General features: G+C 46.2%; 1 protein-coding gene across 2 annotated transcripts in view; it reads right to left on the bottom strand.

Annotated features, from left to right (window-relative positions):
- fras1 (Fraser extracellular matrix complex subunit 1) overlaps positions 1–22,110 on the bottom strand; it is a 714,708-nt gene that overhangs the window by 38,926 nt on the left and 653,672 nt on the right. For both annotated transcript variants that reach the window (XM_072496214.1, XM_072496215.1), the window contains 3 exons: positions 9,313–9,545; positions 4,285–4,445; positions 1,460–1,674 (listed from right to left, as the gene is read on the bottom strand). In XM_072496214.1, the coding sequence (XP_072352315.1) occupies positions 1,460–1,674; positions 4,285–4,445; positions 9,313–9,545 (609 nt within the window). The remainder of the gene's footprint in view (positions 1–1,459; positions 1,675–4,284; positions 4,446–9,312; positions 9,546–22,110) is intronic.

Here is a 22,110-nt window from a genome sequence, read left to right as displayed (position 1 = left end):
GAATGGTTAGTCTAATTAGTAATGGTCTTAAGTGAGAAGATAGCCCAAACATAATAAGCAATACTTCAACTTAAATAATCACTTTTTGAAATACTTTAACTGTGATGTAGGTTTGTCTCATTTGTTAGCATTCCCATTCTGAGTTAGAAGTCCGTGGGAGCAATTGTGACTTTGGGTGACAGTGTAAAATGAATGTCAGCTCAGTAATCTTTAAAGTCAATAGAAACAAACATTGTGAGAGGTGTATAATGGTGACCGACCTTATATCATCCATCACACCATTGCCCAATGTCAAAATGACCCACTATGAGTTCAATGCATGTGCCATGTCTTGAGCACACTATTTAAATACATATTTCAGGGCAGTAACAAGGGTGTGTTTCATTGTTGAAGTTCTACCTTTCACATAAGATATTCAACTAAAGTTCCATCTGCTTGTTTTTTTCAGATGCAAATGTCACAGGCAATGCAGGCCAATATTCTTCCCTCAACCACCACCGTCAAAATCAAAGATACTATTCATGTGACTTGATGTTTGTGAGGCCCCTGTGTTAACCTTCGTGGCAGCTGATCATAAAGTCCTTCGAGATGTCATTAAGTGTTGTTTAAACCTCTTTTTTTGATAGTTTTAAAAAATTTAAAATCTGGGGCGGGATTCTCCCCTGCCCGGCAGGGCGGGGGGTCCCGGCGGGATGGAGTGGCGTGAACCACTCCAGCATCGGGCCAAGCCCTCACGTTGAGGGGCCGGAGTGGTTGGCGTGCTGCCAGCCGGCGGGAAAGGCCTTTGGCGCCACGCCAGCCGGGGCCGAAAGGACTTCGCCGGGTGGTGGAAGTCCGCACAAGCGTCAGTGGCTGCTGACGTCATCCCCGCGCATGCGCAGGGGGGTGGTGGCTCTTCCGCGTTGGCCATGGTGAAGACTGTGGCCGAGGCGGAGGGAAAAGAGTGCCTCCACGGCACAGGCCCGCCCGCGGATCGGTGGGCCCCGATCGCAGGCCAGGCCACCATGGGGGCACCACCCCCCGGGGCCAGATCGCCCCCCCCCAGGGCCTCGCCCGCGCCACCTAGTCCCGCTGGGAAGAGAGGTGGTTTGATCCTCGCCGGTGGGACAGGCATTCCAGCAGCGGGACTTCGGCCCATCGCGACGCGATTCCCGCCCCTGCCGAATATCCAGTGCCGGAGAATTCGGCAACCGGCAGGGGCGGGATTCACGCCAGCCCCCGGCAATTCTCCGAGCCGGAGTGGGGTCGGAGAATCCCGCGCCTGAATATCAATTTTTTCTCTGGTCAAAATAATAGAAAATACCACAGCAGAGCATTACTTTAACTGTGATGGCAGTCTTTCATTTAACTGGCAGAGATGCAAAGTGAAGATACTTATAATTTGGACCATTGTCAGTCAAATAATTGTAAACTATGTTTACCTAAGGCTGAGCATGCAAATGTTGGTGGAAATAATCACCTGGAAGTCAGCTGTCACTGAGCCACCGCAGACATCAATCAGTTCTGTCATATCATAGTAAGCGTCAAATGTCCAGATACAGCTCTTCAGGTTGAGGTGCTTATACAGCTGGATGGTCTTGGGTTCTCTTACATTCGGGTCAAACTGGAATGGCCGATCATACCCAGGGCCAAGAGTGATGCTATCATAGTTCACATCATCTAGAAATCCAGAGTCTGCAGACACATCTTTTGTTAATGCTTTGGTTATTATAACTTGCTAAGCTGACAATATAAATATTCCATCTCTGGACTAAGATAGCAGGAATATTTATTTTAAAGCATAAAAATTATTTAGTGTGTTATTTTTTTATTCTCTGACTTCTAAGGTGTGATTAGTCTTAGAATGAGAATGATTTAAGGCAATCCATGTACAAATTATGGATACAATTCAAAGGATATCAATAGTACACATAAGGTAAAATGTTTCATATTTTTCTAAAATTGCATTCACAGAACTCTTATATTTTATAGAAAAGCTTATTTATATCCCAAGGTAAGCATGATTAAAAACAAAAAGAGGTCAGAAAGGGAAGATACCAGAAGTATTGACCTTTTAGCTGAGAATCATCTATTACAAAGCTTCAAGAATGACAACATTTCTATTATTAGTTCTAGATATTTCTCTCCTGTACAGAATGTGTATATAAGTGGACGAGGATATAAAAACTGGGGCATTAAACACATATGCGAGACAGCCACTGGAAAAGTAACTAGTTATGAGCAAATTAGAACAGTCAGTGCATGGAACCTGTAATGGAAGTGGTACATTTTGATCAATAACAGGGGGTCGAATTTTTTGCAAAGACAGAAAAGCTCAAGGGATAACACAGTGGTGCAGTGGTTAGCACTGCTGCCTCACAGCGCCGAGGACCTGGGTTCAATCCTGCCCATGGTGGATACTAGGTGAGTGGCTATGGGGTGAATAAGGACATGAGTGGTGGTATGGTTAGGCATGAGTTTTCTCTAAGTTGGCATGGGGATAATGAGGTGCCATTGGTGGTGAGTGAGGGGCATGCATTGGCATGGATGGGGCAAGGTGTGTTTGGGGAGGGGTGAGATGTGAGGGGTGAGTTTTAGACAGCTTTACTGTTTTTATTATAAACAGCACAAAGTTATCAAATGGCCTTTTAAACAGCCAGCCTTGGCAGTCTGTGTTTGCCTTTGCACCAACAGTTATGGGACAGAATCCAGATAGCGCTCATGCCCCAACAATGAAAATCTGAACATTTGAAGAAGTTTAATTAGAAAATTACCACAAATAAAATCCTGAACTTTTTAAATTTTGTTTTACCACAGGTAGATTGAAACTAGATTTAAAACATTTAATGAAGGATAGAAGATAAATAGAGACAGTCAGTTGTGTACAGTAGTCTGATCATGTGTGTGCTACAGTTCCTCCTGTGAATAATAATTCTATTGAAAGAAATTAGCATGAGTATTCCTGTTCTGGATTCATGCGGACTGCTTTCTCGAAATTACCACCAGAAAGTATTTTACTCCTTAGAATTTTCATGGTGGGGGTGATGGTATTGGGGGCATATTTTGCCTCAGCAGAATCAGGAACTGCCACCAATCATGTGATTTTCATGTGTGGATTAGACCTGTTGGAGAAGATCTGAACCTTGTGCATTTGTTTCAAGGGGTACCGTTTGGAGAGGTAAGTACACTTTGGATATGATCCTGGGAGACCATTGGTAAAGGTTGGGTGCCCTCTGTTGGAAAAGGACAGGAGCTTTCTGGGGTTATTAAATTAGAGAAGAATGTGCGTAAAAGCGCATAACCCTATTGCAACTGTCACGTCAAAGAGCTGTCAAAACTTATTGGAAGTGTCAAAACTGTCAAAGGATTTTACTCTGCTGGGCTTTAACTTTAAAAAATATGCAGAGTTTAAAAAACAGTGCTTTCACTCTGTCTGTTGGCATAAGCCTGAGGGCTTTCATTGTAGGATTTGTGCTGTATGACTAATTTTACAACCTCGCACTATCACAGTGGGATGCCTGTTAAGTGAGCAGTTTGAGAGCTCCAAATTATTATAGGATAGAGATATTTGTTTTCATAAGAAATTAAATGCTCAAGTGAAACATTTGTTGTTATAAGAGATCAGTTGAATGAATTTCATTGTATTGAATGTTTTGTTTTAATCGTGACATCATAAATAGGCACATACCTTTGTCAACATGGTTCCTGAGGTTTGCCCAAGGTATATAAGAGGTGAGTTGCCATGAAGGAAGTAAGGTGCTGGTGGGTCGGCATGTATTGGCACTAAGGCGCCATAGGGCTATAAAGGGCCATGGGGATAAGTGGGAGACATGGGTTGGCATAGTGGATATGAAAGGTCATAGATGTGGATGGGTAATTATAGATGGGAAATGCTTGGGGTGGTGAGAGCTGGATGGATGTTTTTGATTTTTTTCCCCCCTCTATCTTTCAAACAAAACAGCGATGGAGCACAAAGGTGGGCCTTCTGCCCAGTCGCTTCTGCACCCGAAAGCTCCTGCACTAATTCCGGAAGCAGGTGGTAGGTCCACATCTATCCAGCTCCCCCCCTCCCCCCACCCCCATTCTGTCCCTGGAATCAAAATCCCAACTTTTGGTCCTCCTTTTCACAGGTTGGAAATGTCCTGACTGCACATCTAACCGAGGAGTGAAACCTGGGCCCAAATTTTAAACATAATAAAACCTCAAGTTTGTGTGGAGTGTTTGTCTTTGAAGTATGTCTTAAATAGATAGCAGGAAGTTTGCTGGTGATGGTTTGTGGAGCTTTGAATTCATGCATGGTTCTACCTGTGATACTCCTGAGGTCCTTGAGTGTAACCAGGTTGGAACAGATGTGCTGGTGCCGGTAAATGGATTCTGACAAGAGGAAGTGTAGGTTATGCAGCGGCATAGTGGATACTAGAGGCAGCATCCCATCTTGGTGAGGGATCTGTACAGAAATATGGATTCTGAACAAAACAAAAGGAAAAGAAATCTATAAACACGTAAATTCCACTAATTATGATCTGATTGACAAAAACATTTCATAATAATGAAAAGAGCTTTATTCAATTAAGGCAATAGGGTGCTCCTCCATTCTGACTGTCAATCATGGCATCACATAACCACTGTTGGTGGATTACTCTTTCTTCAAACTTGGAGGTTTTCTACAGTGCAAATAAGAAGTGCATGATATATTATCTGTTTACTCCAATACGTAAAAGGCAAGGCGCAGGATATAAAGCCCTGTCCCCTGTGGCACATTTGGTGGTTGATAGGGCATTTAATAAGATAGCAGACAGGGATGCAACTGCCTTCACCGCTATTAAGCCTGTGGACTGCTGTCCGGCCCCATTGCCAATTGAGGCCCTTAAGTGCCTCGTTCTATAACCGCGTTGGGCAAGGTCTCGTCATGTAGGGAACAAAACAGGCAAATCTGTGCAGTGTCACTTCTGGACATCAAATGGATGCGCTCACTCAAATGCACTCAGTGCCTGATGGAGAGAACTGCCATCAGGAGAGGAGGTCCGCTGCTGACAGCCACCACCTGCTCTTGCTGCTGACTCCCTCCCTCATCTGTTACCCTGCCCTCAACTCACAGCCTTCCATCACTCACCTGCGGCCTTCAGTCCAGCGACAATACTAAGCCTTTCTGATGTACACAAAGGTTCATGTCAAGGGTAAATGAAGAACAAATTGCCTTGTATGACCCAACAATTTATTCCAGTCTATGAAGGGAGCCTATGCGACATCAATGTGGCATTTTCACTTCCCACAAGCCATTCTTTTGGCCTCAAATGTTAATCAATTAGCATCACCTTTTGAGCAATTTTATGCCATGAACTCACATTGGCTTACTTTACCCACATTGTCCTTCTGCTCTCACCCCCGCTGCCCTCACGCTCTCTACCCCGCTACCCTCCCATCCTCATGCTGCCCTCTCCCCCCCCCCCCCCCCCCCCCCCCCCCCCCCCCCGCAGCCCTGCCATCTTTTTCCCTTGCTGCCTCCTTCTCTACTCCTGAGCCCCAACCAGGCCTCCTCCCCACCCCCCCAGCCTCCTGCTCTTCTGCTGCCCGCCCTCACTGGCCTCCTGCTCTCTTCCCCTGCTAGCCTCTCATGCTTCCCCCACTGCCCTCTTGCACTCCCCCAATGCTTTATCTCCATGGAATTCCTTTTTTAATAAATATTATTATTAGGGTATTTGCAAGTTTTTATAATAATAACAATAACAGCGACATAACCATGGTACAATAAAAATTTCCACCCCGATTACAATCTTCACACACCCCAACCACAAAACAACAGTCCGGCCCTCCCCCCTTTGGAATTCTGCTTCTGCTGACATTTTAATTTTTCCCGAGAGAGTTGACGAACGGCTGTCACCTCCGGGTGAACCCGACCATTGACCCTCTAAAGGCGAACTTTATTTTCTCGAGACTGAGAAACCCAGCCATGTCATTAACCCAGTTCTCTACACTCGGGGGCTTCAAGTCCCTCCACATTAATAAGATCCGTCTCCGGGCTACCAGGGAGGCAAAGGCCAAGACGTCAGCCTCTTTCGCCCCCTGAACTCCCGGCTCTTCCGACTCTCCAAAGATCGCCACCTCCGTACTCGGTACCACCCAGGTTTTGAGTACCGTGGACATTGCCGTAGCGAAACACTGCCAAAACCCTCTAAGCTTCGGGCATGCCCAAAATATGTGGACATGATTTGCTGGGCTACCCGCGCACCTCGCACCACCTGTCCTCTACCCCAAAAAACTTGCTCATCCTAGCCACTGGCATGTGTGCCCGGTGGACTACCTTGAATTGTATCAGGCTAAGCCTGGCGCATGATGAGGAGGTATTAACCCTGCTTAGGGCATCCGCCCATAGACCCGCCTCTATCTCTCCTCCTAGCTCGTCTTCCCACTTGCCCTTAAGCTACTCCACCGGAGTTATCTCCATGGAATTCCTGGTTGGTCATCTGGGCACTGAAAGGCAAACCATGTGTAAGTAAATGAAATGAGGAGCGGGAAAAGGGGAGAGTCCTTAACAGAGCTGAAAACACAGAAATGTGAGCAATTTGGAGTAAACTATTGGGATACCAGGACCAATGAAAAATGAGACTGTCCCAGTGAAACCAGGATGTCTGGCCACCGTTGTTTCAATTACAATACATCTCTATTATTGCTAATCTCCAATATTATGCACTTCCTTCAGCTCTTTTTGGAGTTGGGTGTATTTCGGAAACCTCTACATTGGCCAAACAGTATGAGGACGTTTTCAGAAAACACCTATTAATACCCAGATACCTGCAAGAATGCGATTCCTTTTCCTTCCTACAAAAATATGGTATGACCATCAGAACAAAAAAACTGTTCCGGGAGTGGAATCATTTGCTCCACTTTTCACTCTAATTAACATTAAAGTTGAGAAACATTCACAGTAATGAAAAGGAAAGGACAGTGAGTGATCTAATTAAAGAATGGCTTCGCTAAAGAGGCTCTGATGTCTTTGAAGTGATGAAGGACAGATGCATAGGCACCATTGTTTAACTATCTATGAGGTTTGCAACTATTATAATCTACGATCTTCCTCATTTGAGGAGTCACTTCTCTCTCTTTATTTTTTAATATACTTTTTAAATTTTTTCCAATTAAGGGGCAATTTAGCATAGCCAATCCACCTAATCTGCACATCTTTGTGATGTGGGGGTGAGACCCACACAGACACGGGGAGAATGTGCAAACTCCACACGTGACCCGGGACCAGGATCGAAACTAGGTCCTTGGCGGTGAGGCTGCTGTGCTAATCACTGTGCCCACCCTACGACTCTAATTTTAGATACTGTCCTAGATCAATAGGTTTCCCATTTTTTTGTTCTTAGAAGACTTTGACCTTCTTAGCCTGACAACACATTTCACCATATTATGCACACTTGCCTTGTACTAATGCCCTCAATGTATCTCCTTACTCCTCTGGCATCTTCACCTCCTTTGATCACCTAATATTCTACCACTACTCCACTTTTCCTTCAAAGTGTATCTTCTCATCTATCGTCATTCCAAGTGGCCTGATGACTTAGCTACAATCCCCGCTCGCCTCAGTGAATGAATCCTCATCCTTGGTGATTGTAGTTTTCACCAAAATTCAGAGCCTACTCAGCTTTAATTTCTCTCCTCACTGAATCCCATTCTCCAATAAATTCTCCCACTCACAGCAGTATCCTAATCTTGCGACGTCCAAGGTTTCTATCTTTGACCAGTTAACAATTTTACTAATCAATGACATTATTCTTCCTATATAAATCCACACTGATATCATCCATGCATCCCTGGGAAATGTTAGCTCCAACCCCCTTTCCAATACTTTCTCAAACTCTAAAATGTATTTCCTTTAGTCACCCAACTGCCTCTGCCCAGGTGCTGCACTTGCCCTGCTCAAAAGCAGCTCTACTTCTGCCTTCATGATTTTTTTTCCAAATTCTTCAGTCTCCCACCCCCACATTTCTGGTGCAATTTCCAATTCTCTTCCCTTAATTCCTAGTGCACCTGCTGGAAAGCTCTGAATTTGGATCAATCACACAAAACAATACTGTGTTTCAGGTTCCAGGTCCAAATCGCTCCAGTACTACAAGATTATCTGGAAGATTACGTATAATCTCAGGCTCCTCTTTCCATTTGAAATTACATCCTCCAACTACCTTCCTCAGTCCCTTTCACATTTTCCTCCAACATCAAAGATGAGAAGCTTAACTTAAAAACTGAAACTATATACATTGCCAGTGTGCAAGGCTCTGTGCCAGGAGCAAGAATCTGTAAAATATATATTTAATAATTAAATTCGGAATGAAAAAAGGACATGAAATGAATAAACAAAGTAAAATTGTTGAAACTTACATTTTTACTCATTTGTATACAGGTCTATTCATTGATCTGATACTTCTAGGAAGGTTGTACTCAAAGGAAATACATCTTGAGATATCATGGATATCTTGAGATATCCCAATGAATGGATAATCAGAATGCATTCCCTGCAAAATGTTACTTCAAACAGGGAGCATTATGAAACGGAGTCACCCTCATAGCGTAATAACCAAATAACCAGTCTGTTAGACCTCTGTCTTGTCCAAATAAAACTATGAGCAATACAATGGGAGATCCACTTGTATTAAATAAAATTTAAAAAAAACACTGAATAACCGACTGGTTATAGCCAATAGCTCTATCTTCCGGAGTAAGATAATAATTTCAAACTTCACCGTCATGGATGCATTGATTATATTATAGCTTCATAGCACAGTACTGATACTCACTCAATAACACAAAACAAGTATTACTGGAAATCCCCAGTAAGGGTACTTCCACAATTCATCATGGTGTTTTTTTCTCCTATTCTAATTTTTTTCTGTATTTTTCTCTTCTCAAACTTCTAGCTCATGCTGAGATTAGGTTCCAGCAAGCAGGATAGGAGACCTCTGGAACCTAGCCAGCAGCTATTCACACTCACTCTAAAAGGATCACTGCTGAGGGTTTCCCAGACCAGAGACTTGAGTCTCACTGTATCATCATACTGCCGTTGCAGCTGAGATCAGCTCTTGTAGCAAAGACCAAGTTGAAAAATTCTTGATCTGTAAGGTTGAGTGTAAGGAGGTTGGAATCACAGAGGAGTTGCAAATGATTTCAGGTAAATGATTGGACGATGAAAGAAATGCAGCACAGAATTGTTCAGTTCAAACACAAAATACCGCTAACATATTCGATGAATGAATTTTGTCATAATATTTACGTATTCACATGAATATGTTCTTTGATAATTATGTCAACATGTTATGAATACTTTCTTTACAGTACCTGTTGGGATGCTCCTTGTGTTTCACATCCAAATACTTCAGAGTTGCAATGAAGGATTGGGCCTGGAATCCCCTTGCTGTCCCTGCCACTACAGGTGTATGACATATAGAACTATCTGTTCCTATGGTGACTATATTGCTCCTCAGCGGCGTCCCAACATGGCCAGACTTGTCAACTGCTTTGGCAACACAACGGACATGGAATCGACGGCTGAAGTAGATACTATCTAGGACCTGGGGAAGAGGACAGAATTATAGGAAGAGGTGGTAGTGTTCTAGAAAGATACTTAATTTTTTTTAGTAACATCAAATAAATTTTGATACAATAGGAAAACCCCATCACATTTTGTTCAAGACAAGATGCCACAAATTACATCATATGTGACTGTGACCAAGGTAACTTTCCCTCCTCATCCTTTTGGCCTACCAGTAGCCTATGGCACAACTGACCACAGTGTCCTCTTCGAACACCTCTTCTCTGTCATCCAGTTCGGTGGAACTGCACTTAACTGGTTCCATTCTCATCTACCAAATCACAGTCAGAAAATCACCTGCAATGGCTTCAGATACCGCTGCTTCAACAGTACCTGTATTGATGTTCCGGGTGCGGCGATGACCAGCTGAGTCGCACGTTTCGGCAGCTCCCGGTGAAACGGACCTTTGGGCTCTTGATAGGAGCCCCAACGGCAATTGTGACGGCTAAAAACACTGTGCGGTAAACCAGAAGGGAATCCCCCCTGGATACGGATGAAAAAAGGAGAAAGTGGCCGGATTGCAGTGGATCCTTTAGAACAGCGGCAAGGAAGGCAAGGGGAATTACTGGGTTGCTGCTGCTGGAGAGAGGGGGGAGCTGGTATGGGAGGGGATGGTCGGGGGGGCACCGCCTGGGGGAGATACAGCTGCGTGGGAACCGGGTGAGGAGCTGGAAAAAGGGGATGGCTAATCGACACGGGGGGGGGGGGGGGGGGGGGGTAGGAAGCCCCCCAACCCGGCTGATCACGTGGAACGTGAGAGGGCTGAACAGGCCGATAAAGAGGGCACGGGTACTCGCACACCTTAAGAAACTTAAGGCAGATGTGGTTATGTTACAGGAAACGCACCTGAAACTGATAGACCAGGTTAGGCTACGCAAAGGATGGGTGGGGCAGGTGTTCCATTCGGGGCTAGATGCGAAAAACAGGGGGGTGGCTATATTAGTGGGGAAGCGGGTAATGTTCGAGGCAAAGACTATAGTGGCGGATTATGGGGGCAGATACGTGATGGTGAGTGGCAAACTACAGGGGGAGACGGTGGTTTTGGTAAACGTATATGCCCCGAACTGGGATGATGCCAATTTTATGAGGCGGATGCTAGGACGCATTCCGGACCTAGAGATGGGAAAGCTGATAATGGGGGGAGATTTTAATACGGTGTTGGAACCAGGGCTGGATAGGTCGAAGTCCAGGACTGGAAGGAGGCCAGCAGCAGCCAAGGTACTTAAAGATTTTATGGAGCAGATGGGAGGTGTAGACCCATGGAGATTTAGCAGACCTAGGAGTAAGGAGTTCTCGTTTTTCTCCTATGTCCATAAAGTCTACTCGCGAATAGACTTTTCTGTGCTGGGAAGGGCGTTGATCCCGAAGGTGAGGGGAACGGAGTATACGGCTATAGCCATTTCGGATCACGCTCCACACTGGGTAGACTTGGAGATAGGGGAGGAAACAGGAGGGCGCCCACCCTGGAGAATGGACATGGGACTAATGGCAGATGAGGGGGTGTGTCTAAGGGTGAGGGGGTGCATTGAAAAGTACTTGGAACTCAATGATAATGGGGAGGTCCAGGTGGGAGTGGTCTGGGAGGCGTTGAAGGCGGTGGTTAGAGGGGAGCTGATATCAATAAGGGCACATAAAGGGAAGCAGGAGAGTAAGGAACGGGAGCGGTTGCTGCAAGAACTTTTGAGGGTGGACAGACAATATGCGGAAGCACCGGAGGAGGGACTGTACAGGGAAAGGCAAAGGCTACATGTAGAATTTGACTTGCTGACTACGGGCACTGCAGAGGCACAATGGAGGAAGGCACAGGGTGTACAGTACGAATATGGGGAGAAGGTGAGCAGGTTGCTGGCACACCAATTGAGGAAAAGGGGAGCAGCGAGGGAAATAGGGGGAGTGAGGGATGAGGAAGGAGAGATGGAGCGGGGAGCGGAGAGAGTGAATGGAGTGTTCAAGACATTTTATAAAAAATTATATGAAGCGCAACCCCCGGATGGGAGGGAGAGAATGATGGGCTTTTTGGATCGGCTGGAATTTCCCAAGGTGGAAGAGCAGGAAAGGGTGGGACTGGGAGCACAGATCGAGGTAGAAGAAGTGGTGAAAGGAATTAGGAGCATGCAGGCGGGAAAGGCCCCGGGACCGGATGGATTCCCAGTCGAATTCTGTAGAAAATATGTGGACTTGCTCGCCCCGGTATTGACGAGGACCTTTAATGAGGCAAAGGAAAGGGGACAACTGCCCCCGACTATGTCTGAAGCAACGATATCGCTTCTCTTAAAGAAGGAAAAGGACCCGCTACAATGCGGGTCCTATAGACCTATTTCCCTCCTAAATGTAGATGCCAAGATCCTGGCCAAGGTAATGGCAATGAGAATAGAGGAATGTGTCCCGGGGGTGGTCCACGAGGACCAAACTGGGTTTGTGAAGGGGAGACAGCTGAACACGAATATACGGAGGCTGTTAGGGGTAATGATGATGGCCCCACCAGAGGGGGAAACGGAGATAGTAGTGGCGATGGATGCCGAGAAAGCATTTGATAGAGTGGAGTGGGATTATTTGTGGGAGGTGTGAGGAGATTTGGTTTTGGAGAGGGGTATGTTAGATGGGTGCAGCTGTTGTATAGGGCCCCGATGGCGAGCGTGGTCACGAATGGACGGGGATCGGCATATTTTCGGCTCCATAGAGGGACAAGGCAGGGATGCCCTCTGTCCCCATTATTGTTTGCACTGGCGATTGAGCCCCTGGCGATAGCGTTGAGGGGTTCCAAGAAGTGGAGGGGAGTACTTAGAGGAGGAGACGAACACCGGGTATCTTTGTATGCGGACGATTTGCTACTATACGTGGCAGACCCAGCGGAGGGGATGCCAGAAATAATGAGGATACTTGGGGAGTTTGGGGATTTTTCAGGGTATAAATTGAACATGGGGAAAAGTGAGTTGTTTGTGGTGCATCCAGGGGAGCAGAGTAGAGAAATAGAGGACCTACCGTTGAGGAAGGTAACAAGGGACTTTCGTTACCTGGGGATCCAGATAGCCAAGAATTGGGGCACATTGCATAGGTTAAATTTAACGCGGTTGGTGGAACAAATGGAGGAGGATTTCAAGAGATGGGATATGGTATCCCTGTCACTGGCAGGGAGGGTGCAGGCGGTTAAGATGGTGGTCCTCCCGAGATTCCTCTTTGTGTTTCAGTGCCTCCCGGTGGTGATCACGAAGGCTTTTTTTAAAAGGATTGAAAAGAGCATCATGGGTTTTGTGTGGGCCGGGAAGACCCCGAGAGTGAGGAAGGGATTCTTACAGCGTAGCAGGGATAGGGGGGGGCTGGCACTACCGAGCCTAAGTGAGTATTATTGGGCCGCTAATATTTCAATGGTGAGTAAGTGGATGGGAGAGGAGGAGGGAGCGGCGTGGAAGAGATTAGAGAGGGCGTCCTGTAGGGGGACTAGCCTACAGGCTATGGTGACAGCCCCATTGCCGTTCTCACCGAGGAACTACACCACAAGCCCGGTGGTGGTGGCTACACTGAAGATTTGGGGACAGTGGAGACGGCATAGGGGAAAGACTGGAGCCTTGGGGGGGGTCCCCGATAAGAAACAACCATCGGTTTGCCCCGGGGGGAATGGATGGGGGATATGGAATGTGGCAAAGAGCAGGAATAACGCAACTGAAAGATCTGTTTGTGGATGGGAAGTTCGCGAGTCTGGGAGCGCTGACCGAGAAATACGGGTTGCCCCAAGGGAATGCATTCAGGTATATGCAACTGAGGGCTTTTGTGAGGCAACAGGTGAGGGAATTCCCACAGCTCCCGACACAAGAGGTGCAGGACAGAGTGATCTCAAAGACATGGGTGGGGGATGGTAAGGTGTCAGATATATATAGGGAAATGAGGGACGAAGGGGAGACTATGGTAGAAGAGCTAAAAGGGAAATGGGAAGAAGAGCTGGGGGAGGAGATCGAGGAGGGGCTGTGGGCAGATGCCCTAAGCAGGGTAAACTTGCCGTCCTCGTGTGCCAGGCTAAGCCTGATTCAGTTTAAGGTATTACACAGGGCGCATATGACTGGAGCACGGCTCAGTAAATTTTTTGGGGTGGAGGATAGGTGTGCGAGGTGCTCGAGAAGCCCAGCGAATCATACCCATATGTTTTGGTCATGCCTGGCACTACAGGGGTTTTGGATGGGGGTGACAAAGGTGCTTTCAAAAGTAGTGGGGGTCCGGGTCGAACCAAGCTGGGGGTTGGCTATATTTGGGGTTGCACAAGAGCCGGGAGTGCAGGAGGCGAGAGAGGCCGATGTTTTGGCCTTTGCGTCCGTCCCTAGTAGCCCGGCGCAGGATATTGTTAATGTGGAAAGAAGCCAAGCCCCCGGGGGTGGAGACCTGGATAAATGACATGGCAGGGTTTATAAAGCTAGAGCGGATTAAGTTCGTTCTAAGGGGGTCGGCTCAAGGGTTCACCAGGCGGTGGCAACCGTTCATCGAATACCTCGCAGAAAGACAGATGGAATGGAAAAAAGAAGGCAGCAGCAGCAGCCCAGGATCGGGGGGGGGGGGGTGGGGGGTGGGGGGTGGGGGGGGGGGGAGGAGGAGGAGGAACCAGAAGGACTCTCAGGGTTGTTAATATATACTGTATAATATGTATAGGTCGTTGCTACAGATAATTATATATTGGACTATTAAATTGTATTTTTGGAGAGTGTTACTTGTGATAAGGCAGTTGCCAATTAGGGTTAGTTTTCATTTTTGTTATTTATTATTTATTAATTTTTTTGTTTTGTTTTTTTGTTTATAAAATAGGTCATTGTTATTTGTGTTGTTATAATATTGTGTAAAGGATGCACAATGTACTGTGTTGGTTGACCAAAAATTTTCAATAAAATATTTATTAAAAAAAAACAGTACCTGTATTATCCCTCAAAGAACTATGCTTGATCTGCATTATTTACTATCGACCTGCTGCCCCTCAGCAAAATCATTTCAAAGCGCAACGGCACGTTTCAACCTCCGCATGCGCAATGGATGAATCCCACAAGAGCCCCAAATCAGGCTCTGTGCTGGACCAATCACGAGTCAGCTGACTCGCTCCACCGGTGCAATCTGGATCACGCCCTCGCTGGGTGTGATCCAGTCCAGCACATTTAAATGAGCCAATAAGACACTCCTTAAAACCTACCTCTTAGTCTAAGCCTTTGCCTTAATATGTTCTTATGTGGCTTGATTTCATATCTTGTTAAGAATACTCATGTGAAGCACCTTGGGCATTTTATTGCAGTACTTAAAGATGCTATATAAATATAAATTATTGTTTGAACAAGTCTCTTGAATTTGTTTCATCTCACAAAATCCGAGGAAACAAAATTCTAGAATTTCTTCTCCCTCCCTTCCCTAGCCCCAGAGAAATTAGTAAAACTCCACAGTGCCAATCAAGTGTTAGCCTGTATCATTCAGCTGCCTGAGTACATTCTATAGATGGTGTTCTGATGGTGCCAAAAGGCCCGGAGCTAGAGTTGTTCAAAGAGTATTTGATCATCTATCCCTATACAGTACTTTTAGACTTCAATCCTTTTCATAATCAGACATCCGTTCAACTGTTTTTAAGCTTTAATTAGCATTGCATTAATTATCTTTGATGATAGACTATTCTACCTATGTCTGCGTTTGCTTGAAGCTCGCTAATTTGACAATCATTTCCTTTAATCTGTGACTAGATTTTAAAGTTAAATTACTTTCTTATAACTACATTATCTGTAACTTTCATGGCTTTGCTTCCTTTTTCAATTTCTTCCCTCTATGGTGGCAGCTCTCTGTATTCTGATCAGCCCCAGTCTAGGAGGGCAGAGCGCAAGCTACATCAAAGCCACTTCATTGTACTAAATTATATTGATTTTCTTTGTACTCAGTTGTTGGCGTCAATGAGGAATTGGAACTCGCAACTACTCTATGGTTGCGTATTTTATAGGAAAGCTCTCTCTACCCCTGATGAAAACGTGTGCCTTCATCCCAAGTTAACCACCCCAGCTACAGCAGTGTGAATTTTGGTGCCCACTGTTATTACTGTTAATCATTTTAAAAAATGGTTGAGAAGGGCCATGTTTTCCACCATTAAAATACTGCAGACTGAAAGACTGCGGGCAGCATGGTGGCGCAGTGGATAGCACTGCTGCCGCACGGTGCCGAGGTCCCAAGTTCGATCCTGGCTCTGGATCACAGTCCGTGTGGAATTTGCACATCCTCCCCGTGTTTGCATGGGTTTCGCCCCCACAACCCAAAGATGTGCAGGTTAGGTGGATTGCCCACACTAAATTGCACCTGAATTGGAAGAAATGAATTGGGTACTCTAAATTTATTTTTAAAAAGGGGGGAAAAAATACTGAAAGACTGACAATCTTGTGTAGAGGGGTAGAGCACCACCTTTTCACCTTTGTTAACTGAATTCTCGCCCAAATGATACAAACAACTTAAAAGGTTCACTTCTCCGCTGGCTGTTTGGGTCCGGAGTGAAATCAGTGTAACATCCCAACTCAATAACATAAAACTACTCAATTGACCCACATTTAATACTAACTTTACAAACTCACTCAGTAAGACTACATAGACGGTTGCTGTTAGTAACAAAACAAGTTCACATTGGTGTGATAGGAAAGGGTCTTCCGACTTTGGGAATGATGCTAGTTGTGCATTTAATGTTTATTCATCAATCAGAAGATATTTAAAACAGTTAGTATTGATGGCTGTAAAGAGATAAGGTGCTGTTCACGTAACACAATGGAATGTATTAAAGTGTTCTCTAATATTTGGATGTCTGTAAAAATTAAATAAAAATGTGAATACATTTGTAAGGAATTATTTTAAACATCCACTTATGCGAACATAATGCAGTCTGGGTGAAACAGCATAATTCACTTCACTCTGTTTACTTGACCTATACGTTGCTTGGTAGTTTCTGCATTTTTTTTTAACGACAAAGGTAGAACAAGGACAGAGGTTCTGCTAAGGGAGTATGAACAGCTAGGAGCTAAATTAAAACGCAGAACCAAAAAGGTAATCATCTCTGAATTACTACCTGAGCCACAAGTTAATTGGCACAGGGTCAATAAGATTAAGGAGGTAAATGGCTGGCTCAAAGATTGGTGTGGGAGGAATGGGTTTGAATTCATGGGACATTGGCATCCGTACTGGGGAAGGAGGGAACTGTTCAGATGGGACGGTCTTCATCTGAATCATGCTGGGACCAGAGTCCAAGTGAATCGTGCAACTAGGGCTGTAGATAGCGCTTTAAAGTAAATGGGGGGGGTTTTAGTTGTCGGGGAAATTAGAAAACCCAAATTAAAGGGGAAGGTAAAAGTACAGGTTAGCGAAGTGGCAGATGGTTACCAGAAAATGAAGGCGAGGGACAGAGCGGTTGATTGCCTTTATGCACCAAGGAATTCTGGATGGCTAGGGAAGTTTAACAGTGGACAAATTTATAAGCTTTTATTTAATACATAAAGCATTTGTAACAAACTTAATTAAAGTACAACTAGAAACAAAAGGGAATGATTTGGTGCCAATTACTGAAACATGGGGCATCATTCTCCGACCCCCCGCCGGGTCGGAGAATGGCCGTTGGCCGCCGTGAATCCCGCCCCCGCCGAAGTCTCCGGTACCAGAGATTGGGCGGGGGCGGGAATCGGGCCGCGCCGGTTGGCGGGACACCCCGCTCAATTCTCCGGCCCGGATGGGCCGAAGTCCCGCCCAGAAATTGCCTGTCCCACCGGCGTAAATCAAAGCTGGTATTTACCGGCGGGACCAGGCGGCGTGGGCGGGCTCCGGGGTCCTGGGGGGGATGCGGGGCGATCTGACCCCGGGGGTGCCCCCACGGTGGCCTGGCCCGCGATCGGGGCCCAACGATCCGCGGGCGGGCCTGTGCCGTGGGGGCACTCTTTCCCTTCCGCCTCCGCCACGGCCTCCACCATGGCGGAGGCGGAAGAGACTCTCCCCACTGCGCATGCGCGGGAAACTGTCGGCGGTCGCTGACGCTCCCGCGCATGCGCCGCATTTCCGCGCCAGCTGGCGGGGCAACAAACGCCATTTCCACCAGCTGGCGGGGCGGAAATCCCTCCGGCGTCGGCCTAGCCCCTCAATGTTGGGGCTCGGCCCCCAAAGATGCGGAGCATTCCGCACCTTTGGGCCGGCGCGATGCCCGTCTGATTGGTGCTGTTTTTGGCGCCAGTCGGCGGACATCGCACCGTTGGGAGAGAATTTCGCCCATGGTTACAGGGAGACCTGGGGCGAGATTCTCCGACCCCCCGCTGGGTCGGAGAATCGCTGGGGGCTGGCCCCGGATATTCGGCGGGGGAGGGAATCGCGCCGCGCCGGTTGGCGGCCCCCCCCCCCCCGCGATTCTCTGGCCCGGATGGGCCGAAGTCCCGCCGCTAAAATGCCTGTCCCGCCGGCATAGATTAAACCACCTACCTTACCGGCGGGACAAGGCGGCGCGAGCAGGTTCCGGGGTCCTTGGGGGGGCGCGGGGCGATCTGGCCCCGGGCGGTGCCCCCACGGTGGCCTGGCCCACGATCGGGGACCACCGATCCGCGGGCGGGCCTGTGCCGTGGGGGCACTCTTTCCCTTCCGCCTTCGCCACGGTCTCCACCATGGCGGAGGCGGAAGAGACTCCCTCCACTGCGCATGCGCGGGAATGCCGTCAGCGGCCGCTAATGCTCCCGCGCATGCGCCGCCCGGAGATGTCATTTCCGCGCCAGCTGGCGGGGCACCAAAGGCCTTTTCCGCCAGCTGGCGGGGCGGAAATTCGTCCGGCGTGGGCCTAGCCCCTTAAGGTTGGGGCTTGGTCCCCAAAGATGCGGTGCATTCCGCACCTTTGGGGCGGCGCGATGCCCGACTGATTTGCGCCATTTTGGGCGCCAGTCGGCGGACATCGCGCCGATACCGGAGAATCCCGCCCCAGGTCTGTGAATTGAATACCCAAGGGTACGCAGTATTTCGGAAATATAGACTGAAAGGAAAAGGAGGTGATGTCGCCCTGCTTGTGAGGAAGGGGATCAGTGCTGGAATGAGAAATGGCATAGCACTGGAGATCAAGATGTGGAATCAGTCTGGGTAGAAATAAGAAGCAGTGAAGGGAAAAAGTAATCTTTAAGTCCTCAAACAGTAGTTCCACAGTGGGGTACAGTATTAACCAGGAAATACTGGGGGCTTGTAAGAAAGGTACGACAATAATCATGGGTGATTTTAATATGCACATAGACTGGAAGAATCAAATTGGCAAGGGTAGCCTGGAGATAGGAGTTCATTGAATGTATTCGAGATTGTTTCTTGGAACAGTATGTTGGGGAACTAACCAGGGAGGAGGATACTCTGGATTTGGTATTGTAATGAGGAGGGATTAATTAATGACCTCATAGTTAATAACCTTCTAGAGAGCCGTGACCATAGTATTGTTGAATTCAAAATTCAGTTTGTGGGGAGAAAGTGGAGTCCCACACTTGCGTTCTATAATTAAACAAAGGAAATTACTTATGCATGAGGACAAATTTAGCCCGAGTAGAGTGGGCAGGAAGACTAAAAGGTAGGACAGCTGATGAGCAGTGGCAGTAGTTTAAGCAGATACTTAATTTCTCCCAACTAAAATATATCCCAGTGAGGAAGAAAGATGGTAAGAGGGGTAAAAAAACATTCATGGCTAAACAAGGAGGTCAAGGACAATATAAAGACAAAAACGGCCAGTGGCAGTCTGTAAGGCAGGGTAACACAGTGGTTAGCACTGTGGCTTCACAGCGCCAGGTTCCCAGGTTCAATTCCCGGCTGGGTCACTGTCTGTGCGGAGTCTTCACATTCTCCCTGTGTCTGTTTGGGTTTCCTCTGGGTGCTCTGGTTTCCTCCCACTAGTCCCGAAAGACGTGCTGTTAGGTAATTTGGACATTCTGAATTCTCCCTCTGTGTACCCAAACAGGTGCTGGAATGCGGCGACTAGGGGCTTTTCACAGTAACTTCATTGCAATGTTAATGTAAGCCTACTTGTGACAATAAAGATTATTAAAAAAATAAAAATAAAAATAAAATAAAAGTGTGAAACTTTCAAACATAAACAAAGGAATACTAAAAAAGTAATTAAAAGAGCTAAGGTAAATTATGAAAGAAAACTAGCGCAAAATATCATAAAGCTTCTATCAGTACATAAAAGGGAAGAGAGTCGCGAAAGTGAATGTTGGTCCCTTCGAAGATGAAACCAGAGAGTTAATAGTGGGGAACACAGAAATAGCAAAGATGCTAAATCAATACTTTGCCTCAGTTTTCACGGTGGAGAACACTATTACCATTCCTATAGGAATGGGCAATTCAGAGTTTATAGAAAAGGAGGAACTTGGAACAATCAACATCAATAACGAAACAGTACTCAACAAACTATTGGGATTGAAGGCAGACAAGTCCTCAGTGCCTGATGGCCTACATTCTAGGGTGTTAAAGGAAGTGGCGGTAGAGATAGTGGATCCATTGGTTACAATATTCCCAAATTCCCTGGACTCGGGAAAGGTTCCAGTGGATTGGAAAAATTCAAACGTAACGCCCTTATTCAAAAAGGGGGGGAGGCAGAATGTGGAAAAGTACAGTTAGTTTAACATCTGTTGTTGGAAAATTGTTAAAATCAATTATCAAGGAAGTGATATCTGGACATTTGGAAAGCCAAAGCGTTATCCATCAGAGTCATCATGGTTTTATGAAGGGCAAATCATGTTTGAATAATTTGCTAGAGTTCTTCGAAGAAGTAACATGCAAAGTGGATAATGGGGATCCTGTATATGAAGTATATCTGGACTTCTGAAAGGTGTTTGATAAGGTGCTGCACAGAAAGTTAATTCACAAGGTTAGATCGCATGGGATTAGGGACAATTATTAGCTTGAATAGAAGACTGGTTGACGGACAGAAGACAGAGAGTCGGGATAAATGGATCTTTTTCTGGATGGCAAGATGTAACAAGTGGGGTGCTACAGGGTTCAGTCCTTAGGTCTCAGCTATTATAAATGACTTGGATACAGGGATAGAAGGTTCTATAGCCAAATCTGCAGATAACACAGAAATAGGTGGGATAGTAAGTTGCAATGAGGAATTAAGAACCTTTGCAAATGGATATAGATAGGTTAGGAGAGTGGGCCAAAATGTGACAGATGGGAGCTTAATGTAGATATGTGCGAGATCATGCATTTCGATCGGAAAAATGGGAAGGCAACTTATTATCTAAATGGGAGAGACTTCGGGGTGCTCCGTTGCAGAGGGTTCTGAGGGTCCTCATTCATGAGTCACAGAAAACTAGATACAGATACGGCAGATAGTAAAGAAAGTGAATGGAATGTTGGCATTTATAGCAAAAGGAATATAGTATAAAGGTAAGGAAGTGTTGTTGCAACTATACACGGCATTGGTAAGACCGCACCTGGAGTATTGTCCACAGATCTGGTCCCCTTATTTGAGGAAAAATGTAGTGGCATTGGAGGCAATTTAGCTGAGGTTCACTAGGTTGATTCCTGAGATGAGGGGTTTGTCGTATGAAGAGAGATTGAACAGTTTAGGCCTATACTCTCTAATGCATTTGAACTTAAGTTGGTTAGTTTGCAGTTCCAAGTTTCTGCTAAATGTAATTTGCACAATCACATGTCATCTTTCATTAACCAGCTCAACTGAGCAGCATAATAGCACATGGCTGTGTATTACTTATTTCCAGTAAAAATATTTCTTCAGTGTATTTAGGAATGGTAACATGGCACAGTTTGCTAATTAGCAACAATATGCAATTTAATATGGATGTCCAATCCTCCACCTGTGAGAAATCAAAATTTTCCAATTTTATTCCCAATTAAAATATCTGAAATGACTTTAAAAAAACTGAACTTTTAATAGTTTCATAGTGCACATTGGTCAGTTTCTGTTATTAAATCAAATATTTTATGGGCAAACTTTTCATAACTTTTAAAAGGTCACTACTATGCCTTGTGTGACTAAGGAACTGAGAGCAATTTGAAAAGACGTCACAAACCAACACCAAATGGTAGAATTTTGTCATTTCGAGCTGAGGGTGTGACCCATTTGGTGGACCTCAAACTTGCATAAAAGATCTTTGAAAATTTCCAATAAGTGGTTTGGGGTGTTTCCCACATATAAAATTCGCCGTTCATTTGTGCTAGTTTAACCGACTGCACGCAGACTAGGCTATGAGCAGAAATTAAACCCCTGTGACTTTCTAATCAAACCAACTTTACATAATAAGAACCAACTTCACACTCCTCCACGGTCATGAATGTGACTTGAAGCCTTGGTCCATTCAGCACTACAAATTTTTAACCTTGGCCATCTGCCACTTGACTTTGCTAAAGCTTCACAACAGACCAGGGGCGCGATTCTCCGCTCCCGCGCCGGTTGGGAGAATCGCCCGCGACGCTGGTCCGACGCCGTCCCGCGATTCTCCCCGCGCGGCGCAGGCCGGAGAATTGCCCGAGACACCCACAATGGCGATTCTACGGCACCCCTGCTATTCTCAGGCCAGGATGGGCCGAGCGGCCAG

The sequence above is a fragment of the Scyliorhinus torazame genome, chromosome 3 (assembly GCF_047496885.1).
Source record: "Scyliorhinus torazame isolate Kashiwa2021f chromosome 3, sScyTor2.1, whole genome shotgun sequence".
NCBI lineage: Eukaryota > Metazoa > Chordata > Chondrichthyes > Carcharhiniformes > Scyliorhinidae > Scyliorhinus > Scyliorhinus torazame.
The sequence above is the reverse complement of the archived record's forward strand: the minus strand, read 5'-3'. Positions and strand labels throughout refer to the sequence as shown.